The sequence below is a fragment of the Colius striatus genome, chromosome 6 (genome assembly GCF_028858725.1).
Source record: "Colius striatus isolate bColStr4 chromosome 6, bColStr4.1.hap1, whole genome shotgun sequence".
NCBI lineage: Eukaryota > Metazoa > Chordata > Aves > Coliiformes > Coliidae > Colius > Colius striatus.
In genome coordinates this window covers 36,759,394-36,779,335 of record NC_084764.1, presented here as the reverse complement: position 1 = coordinate 36,779,335, position 19,942 = coordinate 36,759,394, and the positions used below count along the sequence as shown (strand labels likewise).

Genomic DNA, 19,942 nt, shown 5'->3' with positions numbered 1-19,942 from the left:
CTTGAGAAGACCTTAATGTATTTTTTTTTCCTACTTTAAAAAGAGAGAATAGTTCAACAGTTGTTTTCCTGTGACACATGCTGTTTCTTCTAGCATTAGAGAGTATCAACAGTGAAATTCTGAGAGGAATAAACTTTAACATAGTTTACCAAGGTAAACCTCTACTCTTTAAATGCTTTAGTCTAACAAAAAGAAATGTTTTCCTTCCAATTAAATTGAAGGTTTTACTGCCCATCAGTTATTGTTTGTCTGATAACTTAGTGTAAATGAGAACCCTTGAAATTTAATTGCAAACTTAAATGAGAAGAGATTTCTTATTAGCCTCACACACTGATTTCTGACAAATTTTAGTACCTGTAAATTAGCTTACTGCAGAAAAACTTAAGTATTTTAGATATTTAGAAGTTTAACTGTTTTTCTCTACTTAGAGAGATTGAAGATACACCAAAATACAGATACAGCACGGTTGGCTGTACACACTGGGATGACCACCTTTTCTAGTGGTGAGGGTTGGTGACTGCAAGACTGCAGATAGTCCCTTTTCTCTCCTGTAGGGATCGGGATTTTTCATACTTGGTATGAAAAATATTGAATGTATTGGGGTGGAAACCAATGTTAAATGAACGTAAAGAAAAACTTGTTTGTTGTTGAGGTGAGGGAGCCCTGGCCCAGGTTGCCCAGGGCGGGTGTGGAGTCGTCTTCTCGGGAGGTTTCCAAACCCACCTGGACACGTTCCTGTGCCCCCTGATCGAGGGGAACCCGCTTTAGCAGGGGGTTGGGCTGGATAAGCTCTGGAGGGCGCTTCCAACTCTCGCCATTCTATGATTCTATGATCTCGGCCTATAAGATGATTTTTAGCATTACAGGTGTGTGACTTTACCATTGCCTGGAACTGGAACACAAAAAGCTCCATTTAAACATAAGAAAAAATTATTTCACTGTTCAGGTGAGGGAGCCCTGGCACAGGCTGCCCAGAGGGGTTGTGGAGGCTCCTTCCCTGGAGGTCTTCAAGACCCGCCTGGACGTGTTCCTATGTGACCTCATCTAAGTGAACCTGCTTCTGCAGAGGGGTTGGACTAGATGATCTCTAAATGTCCCTTCCAACCCCTACCATTCTATGATTGCCATACATGCTGCTAGGGTTACAATATTTTTGGAAATCTCTAGCATAGTTTTGTTGTTATTGGGGTTGGGTTGTTTGGGAATACAGCAGAAATCTTTGGGAGTGCTGTTACGTAAATTACCTTGAATTGCAATGGTAATCTTTCTTAGTCCTGGCTTCATAAAATCTTCACAGTTCCTTAAAAACCAAAGCTGTATTTCCTCTGTGCAAAAGCCCTGTCGCTTTTCCCTTTAGAAAGGGGATTTACTGACAGGTTGCTGCCCAAAATCCCATGTTGCTTACAGCTCATGAAGGTACAGATGCTCTGTGTATGTGTGGGCATTACTTCGCTTAATAAAAACGTTCATGCTCCGTTGACTCCAGCTGAACTGTGATAAATGTAGCTGAGGTTCAGTCTGTGTTATTTGTTCTGCAGTACTGTGGCACTGATAAAAGGAACAGTGCACTGTGTGAAACTTGAAGGTCCATCTAACCCAGTGTCCTGCCTGACTGTGGCCAGTGGCAGAAGCTTAGTAAAAGACAAAAAAAGGCAGGGTATGGAGTTACCTTTTCTGTATATGTTTTACCAGCATCCAGTGGTATGCAGTTTATGGAATTCATTGGTTTCTATCTGAATGATTGTGTTTTCAAGACTATTAATATCTTTTATTATTGTTATTGTTAGAAACTTGACTTCTTTTAGCATCCTGTGGCATGCTAGTTTCCATTTACTTGTTAATGATGAAGGATTTATTGATACTAAAGGCAGTTTATGAACAGTTCTGTGCATGGATAGTTTTAATTTAGAATAAAATTCCAATTATTCTGGAATTCTTATTGCATTTTAAGCTTATCCCCTATGCAATATCAGATAAACTTTCAAATGTATGTAGAACTGACCTTTAGAGTACTTTTTCTCGTTTCTTTAAAGCTCTCTGATCCATCCGACTTACCGAAGAATGCTTTCAGAATTTTTTCTATGCTTGTAGAGTTCTTGTGTACTGAACACATCGATTATGCATTAGAAACAGGCCTTGCTGGTGAGTATAATATTTTCTGAGTATTTCATCTCATTGGCCTTTTTGTGCAGATGATCTTTACAGGTCCTCGCTGTGCCTTATTGATTGGCCTGATTTAGAATGTATTGGTTAAATGAAATCTGTTTGTGTATTTGGGAGTCAGCACTTAATGTCTTCTAAAGTGTAGCTTCCATTTGAGTAGTTGGTGCACAGATAAAACATGCTACTGTCTTTAAAAAACATTTGTATCTCAGAAATTGGGACACCAGCGTTGCCTGTGTATTTTAATTGTTCTCTGTGCCACAGCAGGAGAATGTTTTTGTATTAAAACTTAGTGCCTTATATTTTGTAAGAATTCCATCCTTGTTTCTATAACTGTACATTTTAAAGAGTGACAGTAAGAAAACTGCTTGCATTAAAGAAGTTAAAATCTCACCAGTGAGAACCTGTCTTTTCTACATGGCAGCATAGGGTTCATGTTCTGAAGATGTATTTAAATTGGCTGTTCGATTTTGCTTTTAGAAACTTTAAATGCGCACTATTTCTGTGCTTATTGCTACTACCTGATATAGCTGTGAGAAGTGTTCTACATATGGCACCGTGGTAAATTTTTGAAACTCTAAGCCCATGATTTAAGCATTCATGGAAAAATGCCGCATATTTAAAATATCACCATGCTAATTGTAAGAACTGCATATTGTTACAATCCTAATGAAACCTTCTTTGCTTTAGGCATTCCCTCTTCTGATTCAAAGAACGCAAATCTTTATTTCTTGGATGTTGTCCACCAGGCCAATACTATTTTCCATTTGTTTGACAAGCAGTTCAATGACCATCTGATGCCATTGATCAGGTATCTTTATTTTATTAGTTTCCTCTGTGAATGGTCATCTTTGAAAAAAACATTTTTTTCTTTTTTCATCCCTCATTTCTCTTAAGAGGAGTTTAGTCTTGGAGTAGTTCAGCTTGATGTTGTGGAAAGATAAAAGAATGTAATGGGAGGGTGAAGAAGGAAAGTTAAATCAATTCCTTGGAAAACTAATGGGAGAGAGGGAGCACCAAGAATATTGATAGCAAGGTGAGATGGATTGTTCCTTAGAGACCTCATTGCTGCATCCGGGACTAGAGGGGGTTTGTGGCTGTGCCTTGACATGAGCTGGTGATATTAGGGCTGCTGAGACCCGGGGGGGGGGTGGGGTGGCTCACAGGCTCTGCAGAGGTAGCAGCTGGCCGTGCCTTGGGAGCCAAGCCTGAGCTGTGTGAAAGCTGTATGGTGGTGGGATGATGGGAGCCCGGGGGGTGGATACACTTGAGGTAGAGTGTGCTGATGTGCTGTGAATTAGTGGGCCTGAAAAGCTGGGTTTATTCACTCACCTGCCAGGGGCTAGCAGCAGCCAGGAGACACTACTCAGTAGGCACAATGCTGCCTGTACAGCCCATCAGCACTTGAGAAATCCTGCTCAGGGTCAGATGACTGTTCAGGCTGTTGATTTGTTGTTCTGAAGCTGATTAACTCCACCTAAACTCCTTTCTCATGGAATGGAAAGTCTTCACAAAATCCCATTTTAAGTAGTAGCCCCAGCATGCAAAATTGTTTTGATATTTTAACACTGTTTTCACACCCCCCATTCTTTATACTGTTGCAGTTCTTCTCCTAAATTATCCGAATGCCTTCAGAAGAAGAAAGATATCATAGAGCAAATGGAAGTGAAGCTGGACATGGGCATTGATAGGCGAGTAGAGATTTGAACTTTGTGTTAAAATCTTGTAAAACTCCCTTGTGATGTACATTAGCAGCCCTTTTATGGGTGAATGATTTCTGATTGCAGAATTTATTTGGTTTGTATTTTTTTTTCAATCCATGAGTGTACATTACTGTGCATAGGGAGTTTAGATTGTGTTTTAGAGAGTCACGCTTTCCATGACAAATTTCTGACCCATAAATGTGTCTGGAAGACCATTAAAGGATTTTGGTTATGTTGAAAGAGTGCAATAATTCACTTTTACCTTATTGTCTCAGACTACTTTCTACTTTTTTCCCTACTTTAAGCTACTTTTAAACAGTGATTGAAATAGGTTAAATACTTGCAGGATTTCCACTAGGAGCAAAGTTTGACAAAAATAGGTTAGATGATTTACTTGAATCTGTGCAGTGCTATGGATTAGACCAAGTGATAGAAGTATGTAAACCTGGAATAATTTTGATTCTGACATTGACTTGCTTTGAGGTCGAGTGATTCATTTAATCTTTCTTATTTGGAGAAATAGGGGAAAAAAAGAGGGGATAGCTATAAAAATTGTAAATTAAAATCATTGTTGTTTTACAGCAGAGGAAAATAACAAACTAACATGCTTCATGTTAGAAAATGGAGCTATTGTGTGATGCCCTACTTTGGTCCAGGAAGCATGTACTGTTCCTGTATTCAAGGTGGCATTAGTCAACCTAGAACATGTTACCTAAGCTTTCTGTACCTCTTTTTCTCTCTGCAGTACTAAAAACAAGCCATCCTCTGTGGGTACTGAGGGGTTTCTCTGGAAATTACTATTAAAGCTTTTTGTAGTGATCACTCTGTACTGGAGAGGGGTGAGAACAGTACTGTAAAGGAAAGGTGGGCATTGCATTTGTGTCCTACTGGGCATTTTCTGCAAAGAGATGAGGAAGAGATTTAATATATCATTTGCACCTGTTTTCTGTGTGTACAAGAAGAAAGGTGGAGATAAGGGATGTGTAAGTGGCAACTGAGATTTTTAGCAGCTGCTGCTGTTGGAAGTGACCACAGAGGTTTAAACACAAAGTTTGAAATACTTGAACTACTGAGGCCATAAGGTTAGATCTAGGCAGATACAGATCAGTCATCAGCATTAGAATAGTTTGTAAGTCTTTGTCTAAACTAATTAATCTAGAGATAGACTTAAGAGAACAAGTGCCAGTCAGAAAACATGTTCAGAGGTTGGTGGATGGAGACTAGAAAAACTTGTGCTTTGGCACATATAAAAGAGAGATTAGTTTTGAGATGAAAGTTACATGTAAAACGTGTTTGTGTGCCTGCTTATGTACTACTTCACTCTGACACTGATGCTGTGAGAGCTGACCATCTTGCTTAAAGGAGTGATTGAGTTGTTTAGAAAAGAAAAGCAAACTTTGAAACATTGATGGTTCCAGCATTATCCAGTCTGAAAAACTCCAATAGCAGCTTTCTGAATGCCATTCGTAGCAGTTGTCTGCCTTTTGTAAAAGTGATTTATTAGCCAAACAAAATTAGTTCAACTGGAGGGGTTTTTTGGGGGGTATGTATGCTGTGTAAACAACCTTCCAGGAGTATGTATTGAAAATGGAAACTGAAGAGAATGCGAGATATAATTTCTTTAGATTTCTATTGGTATGTGGATTGCTGAATGAAGTACACTCTAAATGCAAATCTGAGCTCTGTGCTTGGAATAAATGTTTATTCCATCTTGGGATACATATATTCTTCTCCTTTTCACCCCAACTTGAGTCCTTCAAGGCCTGTAATGGCCTTGACAATATTTTCTTGTGGAGATTGGAATGAGGGAGTGAAGAAAAAGGAGGATGGGAAAGAAAGAGGAGAAACAGAGAGAGAGGTTCTTGGCAAAAGTAGGCACTGAGAAGGGTCTGGGGCCTTTCTCTGCTGCTTTGCTGTTTGACACTTAGTTTGGACTTAAGGGAAACTGGGGCCTTGACCTCAGATAATGTTCTGAAAAGATAAATTCTGTAAGAGAAAAATAAATTAAGCTGTAAAACTCTGTTAGGTTTCTGAGGACAAGAGAATACCAGCCTCTGGCAAAGAAAGAGGTTTTTGCCATTGGTGAACTGATGGTGTCTCTCCCTTTTGTTTTCTAAGTGTTTTCTGATGCTTGCTTCTGAGTAATCCTCAATGTGATTTAATTCTACTAAACTCTTTGGAATGCTTCCTTTGGCTTTGTGATGCCCTCTGTGTTGAAGGATGCCATCTGATTTCTCCAAAGGGCTTGATTTTAATGGATTACATCACAATTAACATGTCTCCTTTAAAACCAGCTGGCCAGCTTGCTATGCTCCAAGACACTGAACTTAGAGGAAAGTTTGAGGGGGACATTGGCCAATTCTCCTTTTTCTGACTGATCTCTTACATGAAATCAAGTGTATTCTTCATAGAATTGCATTGCAGCTAAAGTGCATGAACATGTCTGTTAAATGAATTATTTCCTTTGACATGTTCTAGCACCACTTGCTTCTTAAAATGTTTCCTGTTACTGTATTTCCTGTGGATTACTCAAATATTAAGCAGTGAGGTTTTTCTCATTGTTTTATGCTGCTTAATTTTGTATAGTGTGATACTAGTATATGTAAAAATGAACATCAAGGAAGTTAAAATGTTCTCTTCAAAACTCAGTCTGTATTTGTAACTTTAAAGGACACTGAATTGTATGATTGGACAGATGAAGCACATCTTGGCTGCAGAGCAAAAGAAGACAGATTTTAAACCAGAAGATGAAAATAATGTTTTGATTCAGTACACTAATGTAAGTAAACTGAAGTCCCAGCTGGTCCGTACAGCTTCAAATGCTTGTGAATGTTATCGGGTACAAGATGTTCCTTACCAAACACAGGACACAACATGTGCATTTGGTTTATTTACCTAAGTAAATAAATTTTACAATTCTTTTACAATTCTCTTCAATTTTACACTAAACACCTCCAGACTCTGTTGTGGACTATTTTCTCAGGCTGAAACATTAACAGTCAGACACATCTGTAGGTCCTGGATAAACTGTCACATTCTTTCACCTCCCAAGAGGCCCAGATTTGGAACAAGGATTTTAGCTGATAATTAGCTTTAAGATATCAGTTTCAGAAAATCAATTATCAGGTCCTCTCTAGTTGCTGAGCACTTTTTCCCCTTAGAATGGCAGGAGCATGACAAAGCATCACAGGTATGGCATGAGCATTCTTTGCTGCAGTACTTGTCTCTACTATTGAATCTGTCTGAATCTCAGGCTGTAGTGCTGGGTTTTGTGAACCTTTTGTTAGGGGGAAAAAATGCAGAGAGGAGCAGAGAACAAAGTACAGTCAATGAGAAGAGGCGAGAGTGCTGCCTGAATGTCTGGAACAAGGTGGGAATGGGAGAGATGAAGCAGTAAGATGTAGAGTCTGATGGAACTACATGGGAAGGGTGAAGATGCCTGTATTGCCGTTAGTTTGAGTGTATAATTGCAGCTGGTGAGGTTTTTAATCCTTGTCACTCCTTGGTTGATCATGGTTCGATTTAAAAGCCCAGATTATGCCGTTCTACTCTGAACTGAAATCAACTGTAATTTAATTGAACGTTGTCTTGCATCATCTTTCTAATCACATTGTTGCATCTCTGTGGCAAATACAAAACTGAAAATTACTAATTGGAAAGTTACTAGTTTCAATGATGTGTTCTGAGACATTGAAAGTCTTAGTGACTGATGTTTGCTCAGTACTGGGCTCCCCAGTTCAACAGCGATAGAGAACTTCTACAGAGAATCCAGCGGAGGGCTACCAAAGTAATCAGGACTGAAGCACCTCTCTTACGAGGACAGGCCGCCAGACCTGGGGGTGTTTAATCTGGAGGAGAGAAGGCTGAGGGGAGACTTTATCAATGCTGATAAATACCCAAAGGGCACGTGTTGAGAGTTTGGGGCCAGTCTTTTTTCTGCAGTGCTCAGTACTGGGCACAAGCTGGAACACAGCAAGTTCCACTGAAACAGGAAGAGAAATTGTTTGTAGTTGAGGTGAGGGAGCCCTGGCCCAGGCTGCCCAGGGAGGGTGTGGAGGCTCTTCGGGAGGTTTCCTAACCCGCCTGGACACGTTCCTGTGCCCCCTGATTGAGGGGAACCCGCTTTAGCAGGGGGTTGGGCTGGATGAGCTCTAGAGGTCCCTTCCAACCCTCAGCTTATGATGGGGAAGCCTCTTTGAGAAGAACAGATTTCTCAAAAACAAAGTTATTTATTTTTTTCTCCTTTTTATTTTATCTAGGCTTGTGTTAAAGTCTGTGGCTATGTTAGAAAGCAGGTGGAAAAGATTAGAAATTCTATGGATGGCAAGAATGTGGACACAGTTTTGATGGAGCTTGGTGTTCGTTTTCATCGACTTATCTACGAACATCTACAGCAATATTCTTACAGCTGCATGGGAGGCATGTTAGCCATTTGTGATGTAGCTGAATATAGAAAGTGTGCCAAAGACTTCAAGGTAAGCATACACGTTGGTGATGTACAGCCATGTCGAAATTGGTATCAGGACTCTGATTTTTTTAAGAAGAAAAAAATATCTGATTAAAACCTTGTTTCAGTTCACCATTTGTCTACTGTTTCATATATTCTGTCACTATACCAGCAGTTCCTTATCATGTCCTAAAGAGTAGTTTCCCGATAGCATTTGATTGCTTGTAGGCTATGTGTGTATACTGAAGAAGTCCTGAGTTTGCATTATTATGTGTTCTGTGTGTAGCTTTGTGTGTGTGCGTGTCTCCCTTCAGGAGGGGGTGTATGTGTGTGTGTGTGTGTGTGTTTGTGCCCATGAGGAGAGAATGATGGATGGGAATCCTCTATCAAGATAAAGTATTTTTAAGATCTATATAGACATTGCTACAAGACTTAAGTGACTCTAACTCTTAATACCTGTTGTTTTTTTTCTTCCTCTTAACCACAGATTGCGCTGGTGTTACAACTCTTTGATACCTTGCATGCACTTTGCAATCTTCTGGTTGTAGCCCCGGATAATTTAAAGCAAGTTTGCTCAGGGGAACAACTTGCTAATCTGGACAAGAACATCCTTCACTCCTTTGTTCAGCTGCGTGTTGATTATAGGTCTGCTCGTCTTGCTCGTCACTTCAGCTGAGAATATGGAAAGAAATACTGTAGCTTTGGGGAAGCCTCAGCTGTTAGAAAGCACAGGGAATGATTTATTACCAAACCATGGTTGTAAATTTTGAGGGATAATGACTGTTCAGAATAAAGCAGCAGCCATATTTAAAAATTACTATGTCGAAGGCGAGCAAGTAAAAATCTGAATGATATTTCATGTAAGCTGAAGTTCTCCCAGTGAAGAATTCTGCAAATCAACTTGCTACTGATTTATTCTTTTTTTTTTTAATGGAAACATGTGGGTGTAGGAGAGCAAGTGGTGCACTGAAAGTATTTCAGTCTTCAATATTGAATTATCAGATACTATTTGTTAGACTCGAACTGCAGAGCATAGCGTAGGTAATGGATTACATAGAATAGACCAGTGTAAAAACATTCTTCACCAATTTTAATGACTTAGACTTCAGCACAGCTAATCATAATCAAATTATCTTTGATTGGTGTTTCTAAGTAATTTATTTCATTTAAAACATTATCCTACTCAATGTAATTTCTTGCTCTAATTAATTAGTTTGGAATTTTTGAGATGTAGGAGTAAAAGCAATGCTATCCCCAAAAAAGGTAATTTATTTATTGTGTAGCATTCTACACAACTAAAATGGTGACAAGTTTTGTGTTGGTTTTTTTTTTTTTTTGCTTTGGTTCTTTAGCTTTATTTTTTTTCTTTGTACCCAATAGTGAAGGGCCCACCAGAGTGTATTGACATTGGGTGAGCTGACATCATTGATACTGGCACACTGAATTTTATATATGCTCTGAAAGTAAATGCAGCTGCCTTGCCTAAGGCATTCTTATTACAAGCTAAAGATGCCCATTGTTGGGTTAATAGAACTTTCTCCTGTTTTTTGTTTTGTATGTAAATAAATTCAAACTATAATGAAGTGGAAGGATAAAATATAGCCCAGTTTTTCATGTGTGCGAGGAATGAACGTCACCTCTAGCAGAAACCTTGAGCTAAAAATTCCTGTGCTGAAGGTAATTGATCCTTGGTGCCTGAGCATTATAAAATGTTGAAATGTGTGAAAGCTTCTCTTCCACCAGTCATAATTGTAATATTTGGATACAGGCTACTTCTGTGTCCACTATGCTCCAGCATTTATGCAAGATGTTTCTGAGGTGGACCCAGAGTGAATTATAGTGAATAATATAGTGAATTGCCGCAACAGTGAGATTTGAGACATCGGGGGTAGCTTTTCCACAAGCAGTTGAAAATTGTTGTAAAATAGACCTTTGTTAAGAGTGAGCTCCTGTGGAAAACAGGTTGGAACTGTTTATCTTCAATCTAATTTATATCATCCCTGAACAAATAATTTGTAACTCTTTATTTCTACTGTGGACTCAATGTGTGTTATGGAAACTTCTTTCTGTCCCATCTTCCAAGCAGCATTTCTGTCCACTTCCATTACGGATTGGTCAAATATAATTATTTTCCTCTTTTGTTAATGAATTTTGGGGTGTAGTCAGTATTGACAGACTTATGTGGAACTACTCTTGGTTCATTAAGGTTCTTCTGCTTCATTTTATATTTAGCAGAGCGTTATATCAGTAAACAAGAGAATGGGTGTCAGACTGTCTCAAAATATTTGGGGAGACTGGCTCTTTGTTGCGCTGTGTAGCTCTATTCCCTTGGCCATGGCAGAGCCACAAAGAATTTTGGACACTGGAGGAAGCACATGCTTGTATTGCTGCCATGTTTTTTTTCAAAAGCTCTGATGTGAATTCAGATGATACCTCTCTGTTACTTCTGTAACTTAAAGCCAACAATTTTAAGGCTGTGGTTTTATTAACCAATAGAAAGTCTTTCTACAAAAAAAGCATCAATTTCTAAACACTTCAGAACAGGAAACATCATCTTAGGATTGCAGATCATGGAAGTGCTTCAGAATTTGTTACATGATTGAGTTACTTTAAGGCTGTATGAAATGTGTATTTACCATATTTCTCGCTTTCTTAGCTGTGCTTTCCATGCATATGCTCAGTGCAATATTTTCATAATGCCTGTTAATGGGAGGTGGCGAAAAGTAGGTGAATACTTAAACTTAGATCTGTAAACTCTTCCTCAATAAAAAGAATTCAATTTAAACACTTTTTTCATTTCATTTCCATGTCCTTCAGATGTCTTTATACTCAATTGTATAAGATCTTCTATTAAAAAAAAAAGAATAAAACTAATTTTAATGACCAAACTGATTACTGATGCGAGCTTTCCCTTTCCCCTTCCTTTAAAAACCTCCCCATGCACACACTTGAAAGAGTTTCTATTTCTAGAGAAGACTGTATTGTCAGGAAGTTTACAATCCAAGTTGGATTGGGATGGGGAGCTGTAATTTTTACCCATTTTTTAGAGTAGAGCTCTTATAAGCATGTAATTTGGGAAAATATTTCCAGCAGCTTCTGAATACAATAAAGTACTATCCAAAATACAAATACACCTTTTAATGTTCATGTAGTGAGTTTAAAGTATTGCCTCTCTAATATTTGGTCCCAGAACACAGGCATTTAGCAGGTTGGCAGCCCAGTGAATGCCTTAGAGGGGGTGTGTGTGTATGTGTGTGTAATTATGTTGTCTACAATTGGTGAAAATGGCTTTGCAGTAAACTGTTGTAGGCTGGAAAATAAGCTGTGTTTTAATAAGCTGTGTTTTTACAAGTCCTATAATTTATTAACATGATTTGGTATTGTGTTGCATTTATGTACGCACAGAAGGCAGGAAGGGGTTGGTGTTCTATAAGAATACTTCACAGAAACATAAAAAATTGGAAAATGGAAGTGCTGAGGAAAGTGAGATCTAGGTACTTAGAGGGTTGGGAGTGAAGAAGACATAAAGCAAAATGATATGGACAACAAGCAGTTTTAAATGAAGCAGCACAGCACATGGAAGAAGGAGGTTAAAACAGGATTAATAGAAACCTGACAAATGCAGCAAACTAGGAGAGTTAAAATCTCCATAGCTATGTCCCACCCTGAAATGAGATGAGCCTCTGAAGTTGTTTTGAGGGAAGTGAATATCTTTCATCTGCATTGCCTATTCCTGATGTCCAGTGCCAGTGTTTAGAAGTCAGCAGTGGCTGTTCAGCATACCTCAGTGTGAAAAGGCTTTTTGAGGAAAGCACTTGCAGGCAAATTAAAAGTTTAAATAAAGCAAAGAAGAAAGAATAGTGGGCTTAAAGCTTAGAGCATTTCCAGCTGGATAGGACTATAAGGGAAAACTTCCTCACTGTGAGGGTGAGGGAGCATTGAACAGGCTGCCCAGATTGCTTGTTGAGTCTCCTTCTCTTGGAGACATTCCAAACCCACCTGGACGAGTTCCTGTGTGACCTACTCTAGGTGGTCCTGCTCTGGCAGGGAGTTGGACTGGATGATCTTTTGAGGTCCTTTCTAACCCTTAAGATTCTGTGAGTCTTGTGAGGTAATGAACAAAGGTCTTGTATTTGGGCTGTATGTCTGCAAACCTTCCACTAAGATAAAATACTTTGCTGTGGAGCTGTTCACTTGTTTTCTGAGACTGGACAAGAAGAAGGTGTCCGTGCAAGAGTCCATGTCTGAAGGACAGGTAGCGACACTGCAAAGGTGAGCACTGCTTATTTCTACTGTGAGGAGCAGAAATGCATCATCAGGATACAGTCTGGAGAATATGGAGGGAATCTGGAGAATTTGCCAGAGCTGAGCTGATTATTTTTTGGTTTTGGAGACTATGGTGGTCTGGCTGATAGTGACTGCTTGATTTGAGAATGGCATGGTATTGATGGGTGGCAGGTCAGTTTTATCTCTCAGTCCACACGAGGGCTTGGCTTAGGGTTTGGGTTTTTTGTACCCCTTAACCCTCACAAAGTCTTTTAATATCACTGATTTAAAATCAGTGTATAACTGACACAAATTGCTGACAATTTCAGTTGCCTAAGGAATAATCCTCCACCAGACAGCTGGTGCTCAGGTGATGTGATTGATTGTTGCCTGAATTCATTGCTCTGTTTCGGTAGGAAATGTTACAATTACGTGACAAAAACAAGGCCATTTTGCAAAGGGCCCTACAGAGGGTGAGGCCTGTTGGGTTCCATCATGAATTGGATTCACATTAGCCTGTTCTTCAGAAGCCTGTAGTTACAGGTTTCTCGATCTAGTACATTCGTGGCAGCAAACCTAATGTACTCAATTTTAGATGTGACAAAGTCCAAAGCAGAGGGGTGCTCTTTGGATTAAAATTTCATGGCAGTATCTCAGTTTGGATTAGCTCTTGAGCTGAACTGGTCATGGAGAGGGAGACCAGACTGAGGTGGTGGCTTTTCCTGTGCAAAAGGACACAAATACCTAAATGATTGCTTGTCTAATTTTAGATACAGGTGGTAGAAGCCCTCTGCTTTTCTTGTCCCAGGAGCAATAGGGAGAATAAGCCAGCCATCAGCACCAGAAGCTACTCTTCAAGAGGACAACTGAAAGATAGGAGCAACTTTCGTGTCCTTATATTCTGCATATTGACTTCTAGACATTATTTCTTCTCTGTTCTAGTTGTAAGTGGAGGTAGTAAAACAGAAATCTCTCTACATTGGAGTATTTTCTCTCTGGACATCAAAGCTGGCAGGTTGCTTGTTTTTTCTTTCCCCGTGTTTCTAGGCCTGTTTTAAGGAGGGAAGGGAGCCAGATCTGCCCACTCATTTTCACTGCTTTGCTCATCTTTTTTTTCCTCCATTCTGGTTTTTTTTTGATGGTAAGAGTTTTCTGTACTACCTCTTCTGCTTATCTTAGAGTGGGGAAGCAGCTGTGTTTGCCTGTCGTCTTTTCTCATGTATGGGGCACTGCTTACTCTGTGTCAATACAGCTCTTAGTGTATATAGTCCTTGGTTTCTGCTTTTATTCTGTTAGCTTTATGTTCCTATGCCATTTTCCTTTCCAGATCTCCGGATTGCACTGTCCCTTCCCCTCTGTTACCACGCCACCAGAAGGCAACCTTTGTTTTTCAGAAGCCCTTTACCTATTATCTAGTGGTTCTTCATCCACACGTAGCCTAGTAGTTTAGCTCACTTCCTCTGCATTCCTCTACCTTCCCCATATTCTTTCATCTCTGCAGGTCTCTTGTTTCCACGTGCCCTCCTGTGACCTGGCTATACAGTGCATTATATAGAAACTTCACATAAGGGACCAATCATGAGTCTGGAAAAGGTCCAGCAGATCTGAGCTACACTTCTCCATCCTTGGTGGATTGGAGTTATTCCACCCCCTCTAATGTAATTTTAAAGCAGATGTGACCATCTCATGGGACCTATAGCTGTAAGTGCTGACTTGTTCAGCTGATCTAATACACCAAATTCTTTGAAAGTCAGTATTGGATTTTTTTTTCCTCTTGAAGTGTTAAAGGTTCCTTCTCACAGAAACCCAGAATTGTCCATAAGGCTTCTGGAGCCGGAACCTGAGGATACACGTTCTGTTTTGGGAGACAGGGATCACAGCAGCAGAGGCTGTTGCTGAAAGCTTCCTCATGCTGTGTTTTGTTGTTCTCAAACCTGGATTTAGCAAGGATAGAGGAGAGAATGGACCAAAAGATGTCTATCCTTTTCATTCCATCTGTGTGCACAATGGGACTCTAAATTTTGGGGGCTGTTTCTACTCCCTGCCTCTTTATCAACTGACTGTTGACAGTTTCCTCTTGCTGTTTATTCATCTTAACCCTACCTTATCTGTTCTCAGAGAGGCCCTTTTCCTCAGTCCTGTCCCAACCTTCCTTCTAGCTAAGGGTGTATCCTGGCACAAATGAGCCCTTAAAGTGTCTTGGTTGCGCATCTCCTTTTCTCATTTTCATCATCAGTCTACTGGGGACAGGAGCTGTTGTTCTACTAAGTGTCTGGTCTCATCAAGGCCACTGTTTTGCTTGAAAAGTGAGGTGAGACAGTGGAGAAAATATGTCTCCAGAATGGATTCATAGGTAGATAAAACATATGGTATCAGGATAAATGCTCCTGCTGAAAGAAATGTGTAAGGTTGACCTTAGTTGATGCTGCCAGTTGAAGATGGTCAGTTTGAGCTCTACACTGGTTGGATGTGTGGTACTTGAACATTGTGGAGAAGCCAGCTAACATGAGCTTGTGCTTGAAACATTTTTATATCACTCATTTTACTGTAAACAGTTAATTTAAATGACTTGCTATGTCTTAGACAAGTGGATTTTTGAAGGTTGCTCGTTTTACTTATCCACCCAAAGTCAATTTGAGTATGAATATATAACATTTTACTCATAATAGCAAACAACTTCAGAGAAGAGACATTTATTCTGGAGGCAGAGATTCGAACTAGACAGCAATGATGCATTACAAATATATAATTATTTGCACTAATATTTGAGCAGGTGGAATGGATTAGTACACGGTCAACATTGCGCTGCTGATAACATGTATTTTTCTATATTAATATGTACTGTGCAACATGTATTAAAATTGTCAATAATTCATTTTAACAGAGATACCAATATTTATATTGCTGTGTTCTACAGACAACAGAGTGAATTGTTAAAATGTGTAAAGCTGGGCTAGATTTAACTTCACTTTGTTTCCCAGTGCGTGTGGTTTTAGTTTCTCGTTATAAAAAAAACCCACACCACCACCTTGCACAGAAAAATATTTTTGCTCTTCTGTGGAATTTCTGATCCAAATCCACTCCTGTTCCCCCTAGCCTGTTAGCAAACAATTTGAAATGAGACCTTCAAGATCCAGCTCAGTCTCGTGTATCTGTAGTGGGATACAGCCTTGGTTGGGATGCTTAATAGATGGATTCTGTCCGCAGATTTTCCTGAATTAACTGAAGATCACAGTTATCTTTCTTTTAATAATTATTTTTAAGACCTGCTTTGTCTTCTGCTATGTTGGCTGGGTTTTTTTCCCTCTTAATACATTCCTCTGAAGGTAAATTCACTGTTCAACCAGTATCTCCTTTCATAAAGGAAGAATAAGAGGACAGATTCCTCTCTGGGCCTTGCTGGCACTGGAAAATCCCATTTTAATCAGAAAGTGCAAGATGGGGTGAGCCACTAAGTTTTAGAGGGGTATCTTGAATCATGTTGCCTGCAAGTGTCTTTTAATGGTTGTTTTGTTCTGAGATGCGGATACTGGGTTATATTAAGGAAAAAATGAATTTTGGTGCTTTTCCCTTCCAGGGATGTGTATCTGCAGACAAATAACTGAGCTGCATGCAACTGCAGCCAGAATCCATGCCCCCATCTGAGGGCTTTAATGTGACTTCCCTGTCCAGCCAGACAGAAGTTCCACTCAACTACCAAATCTCTCCATTTTTGGTGTCTTTTTTTGAGTGCATGCTGATGCATATTAGTCTCAGAAGTGACTGTGGGAATGGATGAATTCCTCCTTCCTCTTGTCAAGGTTGCTTATTTATTCTGAAATAGTGTATTACATTTGAAAAGCTTCTTTAAAAGTGTAATGGCATCCTTCCGTGGTGTCTGAGCATCTGCCATAAATGCCTTCATGAACTGAGCCCCCAGTTGAGACTAAAGAAAATAAAGTCTTGCTTAGCTGTTGGCAATCAACTTGCTGGTTTTTTAATTTACTTTTTTCTTCCTGCAACAGTGAGAGTCTTAGATAGTAATTTTGAGGCAAGGCTTGAAGTCCAGGTCTTCCAAAGGAGACCAGAAATAGCTGGCTTATGCTTGCTCAACATGTAGAGCACTGTGCCAAATTCACTGCTGGTGTGAGCAGCTATAACTTTGCCAGATCCAATGAAAATACAAATTTTTAAAAGTCCATAAGCATGTTAGACACATACCTTTGTCTTTCCACAATTACTTTTGTTGCTTACGTAGCATGAGGCTTTCTGTAGCGCCTAATCCAATGCCTAGTTATAGTAATACCAATGCACTTGAGATCAATTAGATTTGTACTTTTAAACTCAGTTTTGTCTATGAAGATAATGTTATACTGCTGAAGGGATTCGGTATTTAAAGTGTCTCAACAAATCTAAGTGGCTCTTGGGCATTATAACTTTTATTTAGCTGCTTTTAGCCCAATCACTAATGAATTTAAAACCTATCATGACTGGTGTATAACTCGGAGCAGACGGTGGAGCATGCTTAGGCAATGGCACTTACCTTTTGGTGAGCAAGGTGCTAAGGTGGTGCTTGTGTTAGCAACAAAGAACATCTCTTTTCTGAAAATTGAAAAGTAGGTTAAAGCGGCTTTTGGAGATGAGAAAGATACATGTCCAAGGTGGTGGTGGTCCCTACAAAGACGGGCAGAGATCCCCTTGAAGTCTCTAAGCTACAAAAGCACTATGCTTTAAAGGAAATTACTTTATTTGGTGTTGATAAATAACAATCCTGTAAGAATAATACTGTTGTGTGTAAGGAGGAGGGGAAAAGGGTATGAAAGAGCTATCAGCTTCCCTCTAAGAAATTATTCCAGAACATGCCCCTGGATCAGACCACCAGAGGGAGAATGCCTGTGTGGCAGCGATACGATCCAAGGCGTAGTTTGTTTCCCATTTAAGACACAGTGCATGTTGAGAAAACCCAAGCTATTCTTTGTGCAACACGTAATTCTCTCCATGTTGGTGTTTTCAATTCAGACCCACCGTATGAGGCAACGAACAAGAAGGTGAGCAGTTTTCTGTTTTGTTTCATGTAAAAATGGTACTTTTAGCAATGTTAGGGACCTAGCTTAAAAAGATAAGGCAGAAAATAATGATTCAATGGGAGTGCTTAGTGCTCAACTGTTAGTCACATTGTGAGGGCAAAAATCAACAGCAATATCAGCTAAAGAAGAGAGTTCATCTTGGTTCTTTATTTCCAGGACTAAATCAGGCTCAGGGAATGTCTGACCTTTACTCTCAGAAACTTGTGAGAGTCTATCAACTTAGTTTAAAAAAAACTGTATGAGTTTGTGCTGTCAAACTGTCATCTTATACTTGCCTCAAACTTTGACGTGTACTTTACTTTAAGTGCCAGCAAATTGCTTTGTGCCCTGAAAGACAAGAAATCATAGAATCATAGAATGGTAGGGGTTGGAAGGGATCTTTAGAGATCTTCTAGTCCAAACCCCTGCAGAAGCAGGTACACCTAGATCAGGTAAATGACTCACTCTTGAGCAGAACTTTCTCAGTATAAAATAGACAAAGAACTAGATGTGCTGAAGAAGCTAGGGGAGACTACAACAACTTTAAAAATTATTATTATTTTTTATTTAAATTAGTGGGGTGTTATTTTTGGATGTCAAACTGTGGCTTCCAAGGAGAAAATGGAACAGAGCCAACTCTGTGATGAAACAATGGTGGAAGACAACAGAGCTGCTCTGCACTGCCCTGCAAGACCTAACTAGAGCCAAAAGAGGCAAAAGTGGAGAAGTTCTTAAGACATGGTGTCATCATGGGAGACTGATATCACCAAGTTCCTATTCTGTGAATTTAAATGTGTGCTGTGCTAGTTGCATAGACTCCCTTCATCATGGACTAAAAGAGAGGGGAGCTATTTTAAAGTCTGATTTATCCTGGTGTAGAACTAAGTAGGACAGATGATTTGCTCCCTAGAAGGCTCTCAGGCCCTTCATTGCTTCTGAAGGGACACAAGTCGCTTGTTCAGACCAGCTAAAATGAGTTTCCTGTGGAGTAAGATGGCCTCAGCTACTTGTAGAGGCCACTGATATTGTTGTCTTGACCCTGAAGATCTGTAATGGATTCAGCCCTTTCAGCTTATGTAGCTTGTTGGATTTCATTTTTCCTGGCAAACAGAAGAATCTGGAGCTGATTTTGTTTCATCTGGAATTCTAGGGGTAGACTAGCAAACAGTGAATTTGATACCAGGCAGGTGCTGCCTTCCAACGTTGAGCAGTTGTCCTTATGAAGGCTGCACAGGAGCTCTGGCTGCTATGGCACTGCACTGCTTATGGGTTTATCTCTGGTGATGGTGCTGTGTGAAGAAGTATGTTGGTGTACACGGTGATGCAGACCTGAAAACTCTGCTTCCTAAACTACTTTGATCTTGGTCTTCTTGGTGATCTTAAAGCCAAGTGATGAGTCTCTTCTGGAGGAGCCATTCTGTTGTGACTGCTGAAGAAAACAAGCAAATGGAGGAAAAAGAGAAAAAGAGGTTAAACTGGACAAAAGGCTTGGACTGAAATCTGAAAAATGCTTCCTTTATTTCTCTTTGCCTTACTCTAAACAAGTCTTTGATTTCTTTAATCTGACACTGGCTAACTTCAAACAAAATGAGTTTTCTTCTAGCTTGGTTCCCTTCTGCTTGGCATCTCTTTCCCTCCACACCTGCTGGTCCTTGGCAGAGAAGAACAGGCCCTCTCATTTTGCTCCCCCTTGGATCTCAGCTCTGCCTGCATGAGTGACAGCTGCTGTCTGACCGTTTGGTCGACTGATGATTGTGCATTTGTCTAAGACTGCACAATGAGGTACGGTAGAAGTTAGACAATCTACAGATGCCATCCATCTGTTCCATCACCAGCTTCTTGTAGAAATGGCCTTTTTTTCCATTGTCCTCAGAAGCTTCCTCTCTCTGCACCTCTTCTTTTACACTGAACACAGTGAACACTTTGTAGGTAGAGTTCTGCAGTGCTTGTCCTGGTCTGAGTGACTTCTCAGGCTTTTGGCGTTTCACAGCTACTCTGGTAGTCTGTTGGGGTGCAGCTCATGCCTGTCTGCTTCCTGTAAGGCTCTGTTTACGAGCTGCCCTCATATGTCCTCACTACTTTCACCCCCTTGTTTTCCAAGAAGCTTCTTCTAGATAAAACTTGTCAGGTGGAACAGAAACAAAGTCTGTTGTTCTTCCCAGGGGACTGAAGAATTTGAGATTTTTTTTCCCTGTGCAACAATGAATGGTATTTCTAGCCATCATGTTTGCCCTTCTCTGTTACAAACGTGAATCTTTCTGTCCTTTCAAAGGCCCACTTGGGCTTCCTGAGCTTTTATTTTATAATATATTTTTTAA

General features: G+C 39.9%; 1 protein-coding gene across 1 annotated transcript in view; it reads left to right on the top strand.

Moving 5' to 3' along the window:
* Positions 1-11,098, top strand: part of EXOC5 (exocyst complex component 5) — a 29,513-nt gene extending 18,415 nt beyond the window's left edge. Inside the window, exons 13-18 of the mRNA XM_061998502.1 lie at positions 2,034-2,142; positions 2,854-2,974; positions 3,768-3,854; positions 6,537-6,645; positions 8,126-8,341; positions 8,801-11,098. Coding sequence (XP_061854486.1) covers positions 2,034-2,142; positions 2,854-2,974; positions 3,768-3,854; positions 6,537-6,645; positions 8,126-8,341; positions 8,801-8,989 — 831 coding nt within the window. The 3' untranslated portion in view covers positions 8,990-11,098. The remainder of the gene's footprint in view (positions 1-2,033; positions 2,143-2,853; positions 2,975-3,767; positions 3,855-6,536; positions 6,646-8,125; positions 8,342-8,800) is intronic.
* The last annotated feature ends 8,844 nt before the right edge of the window (positions 11,099-19,942 follow it).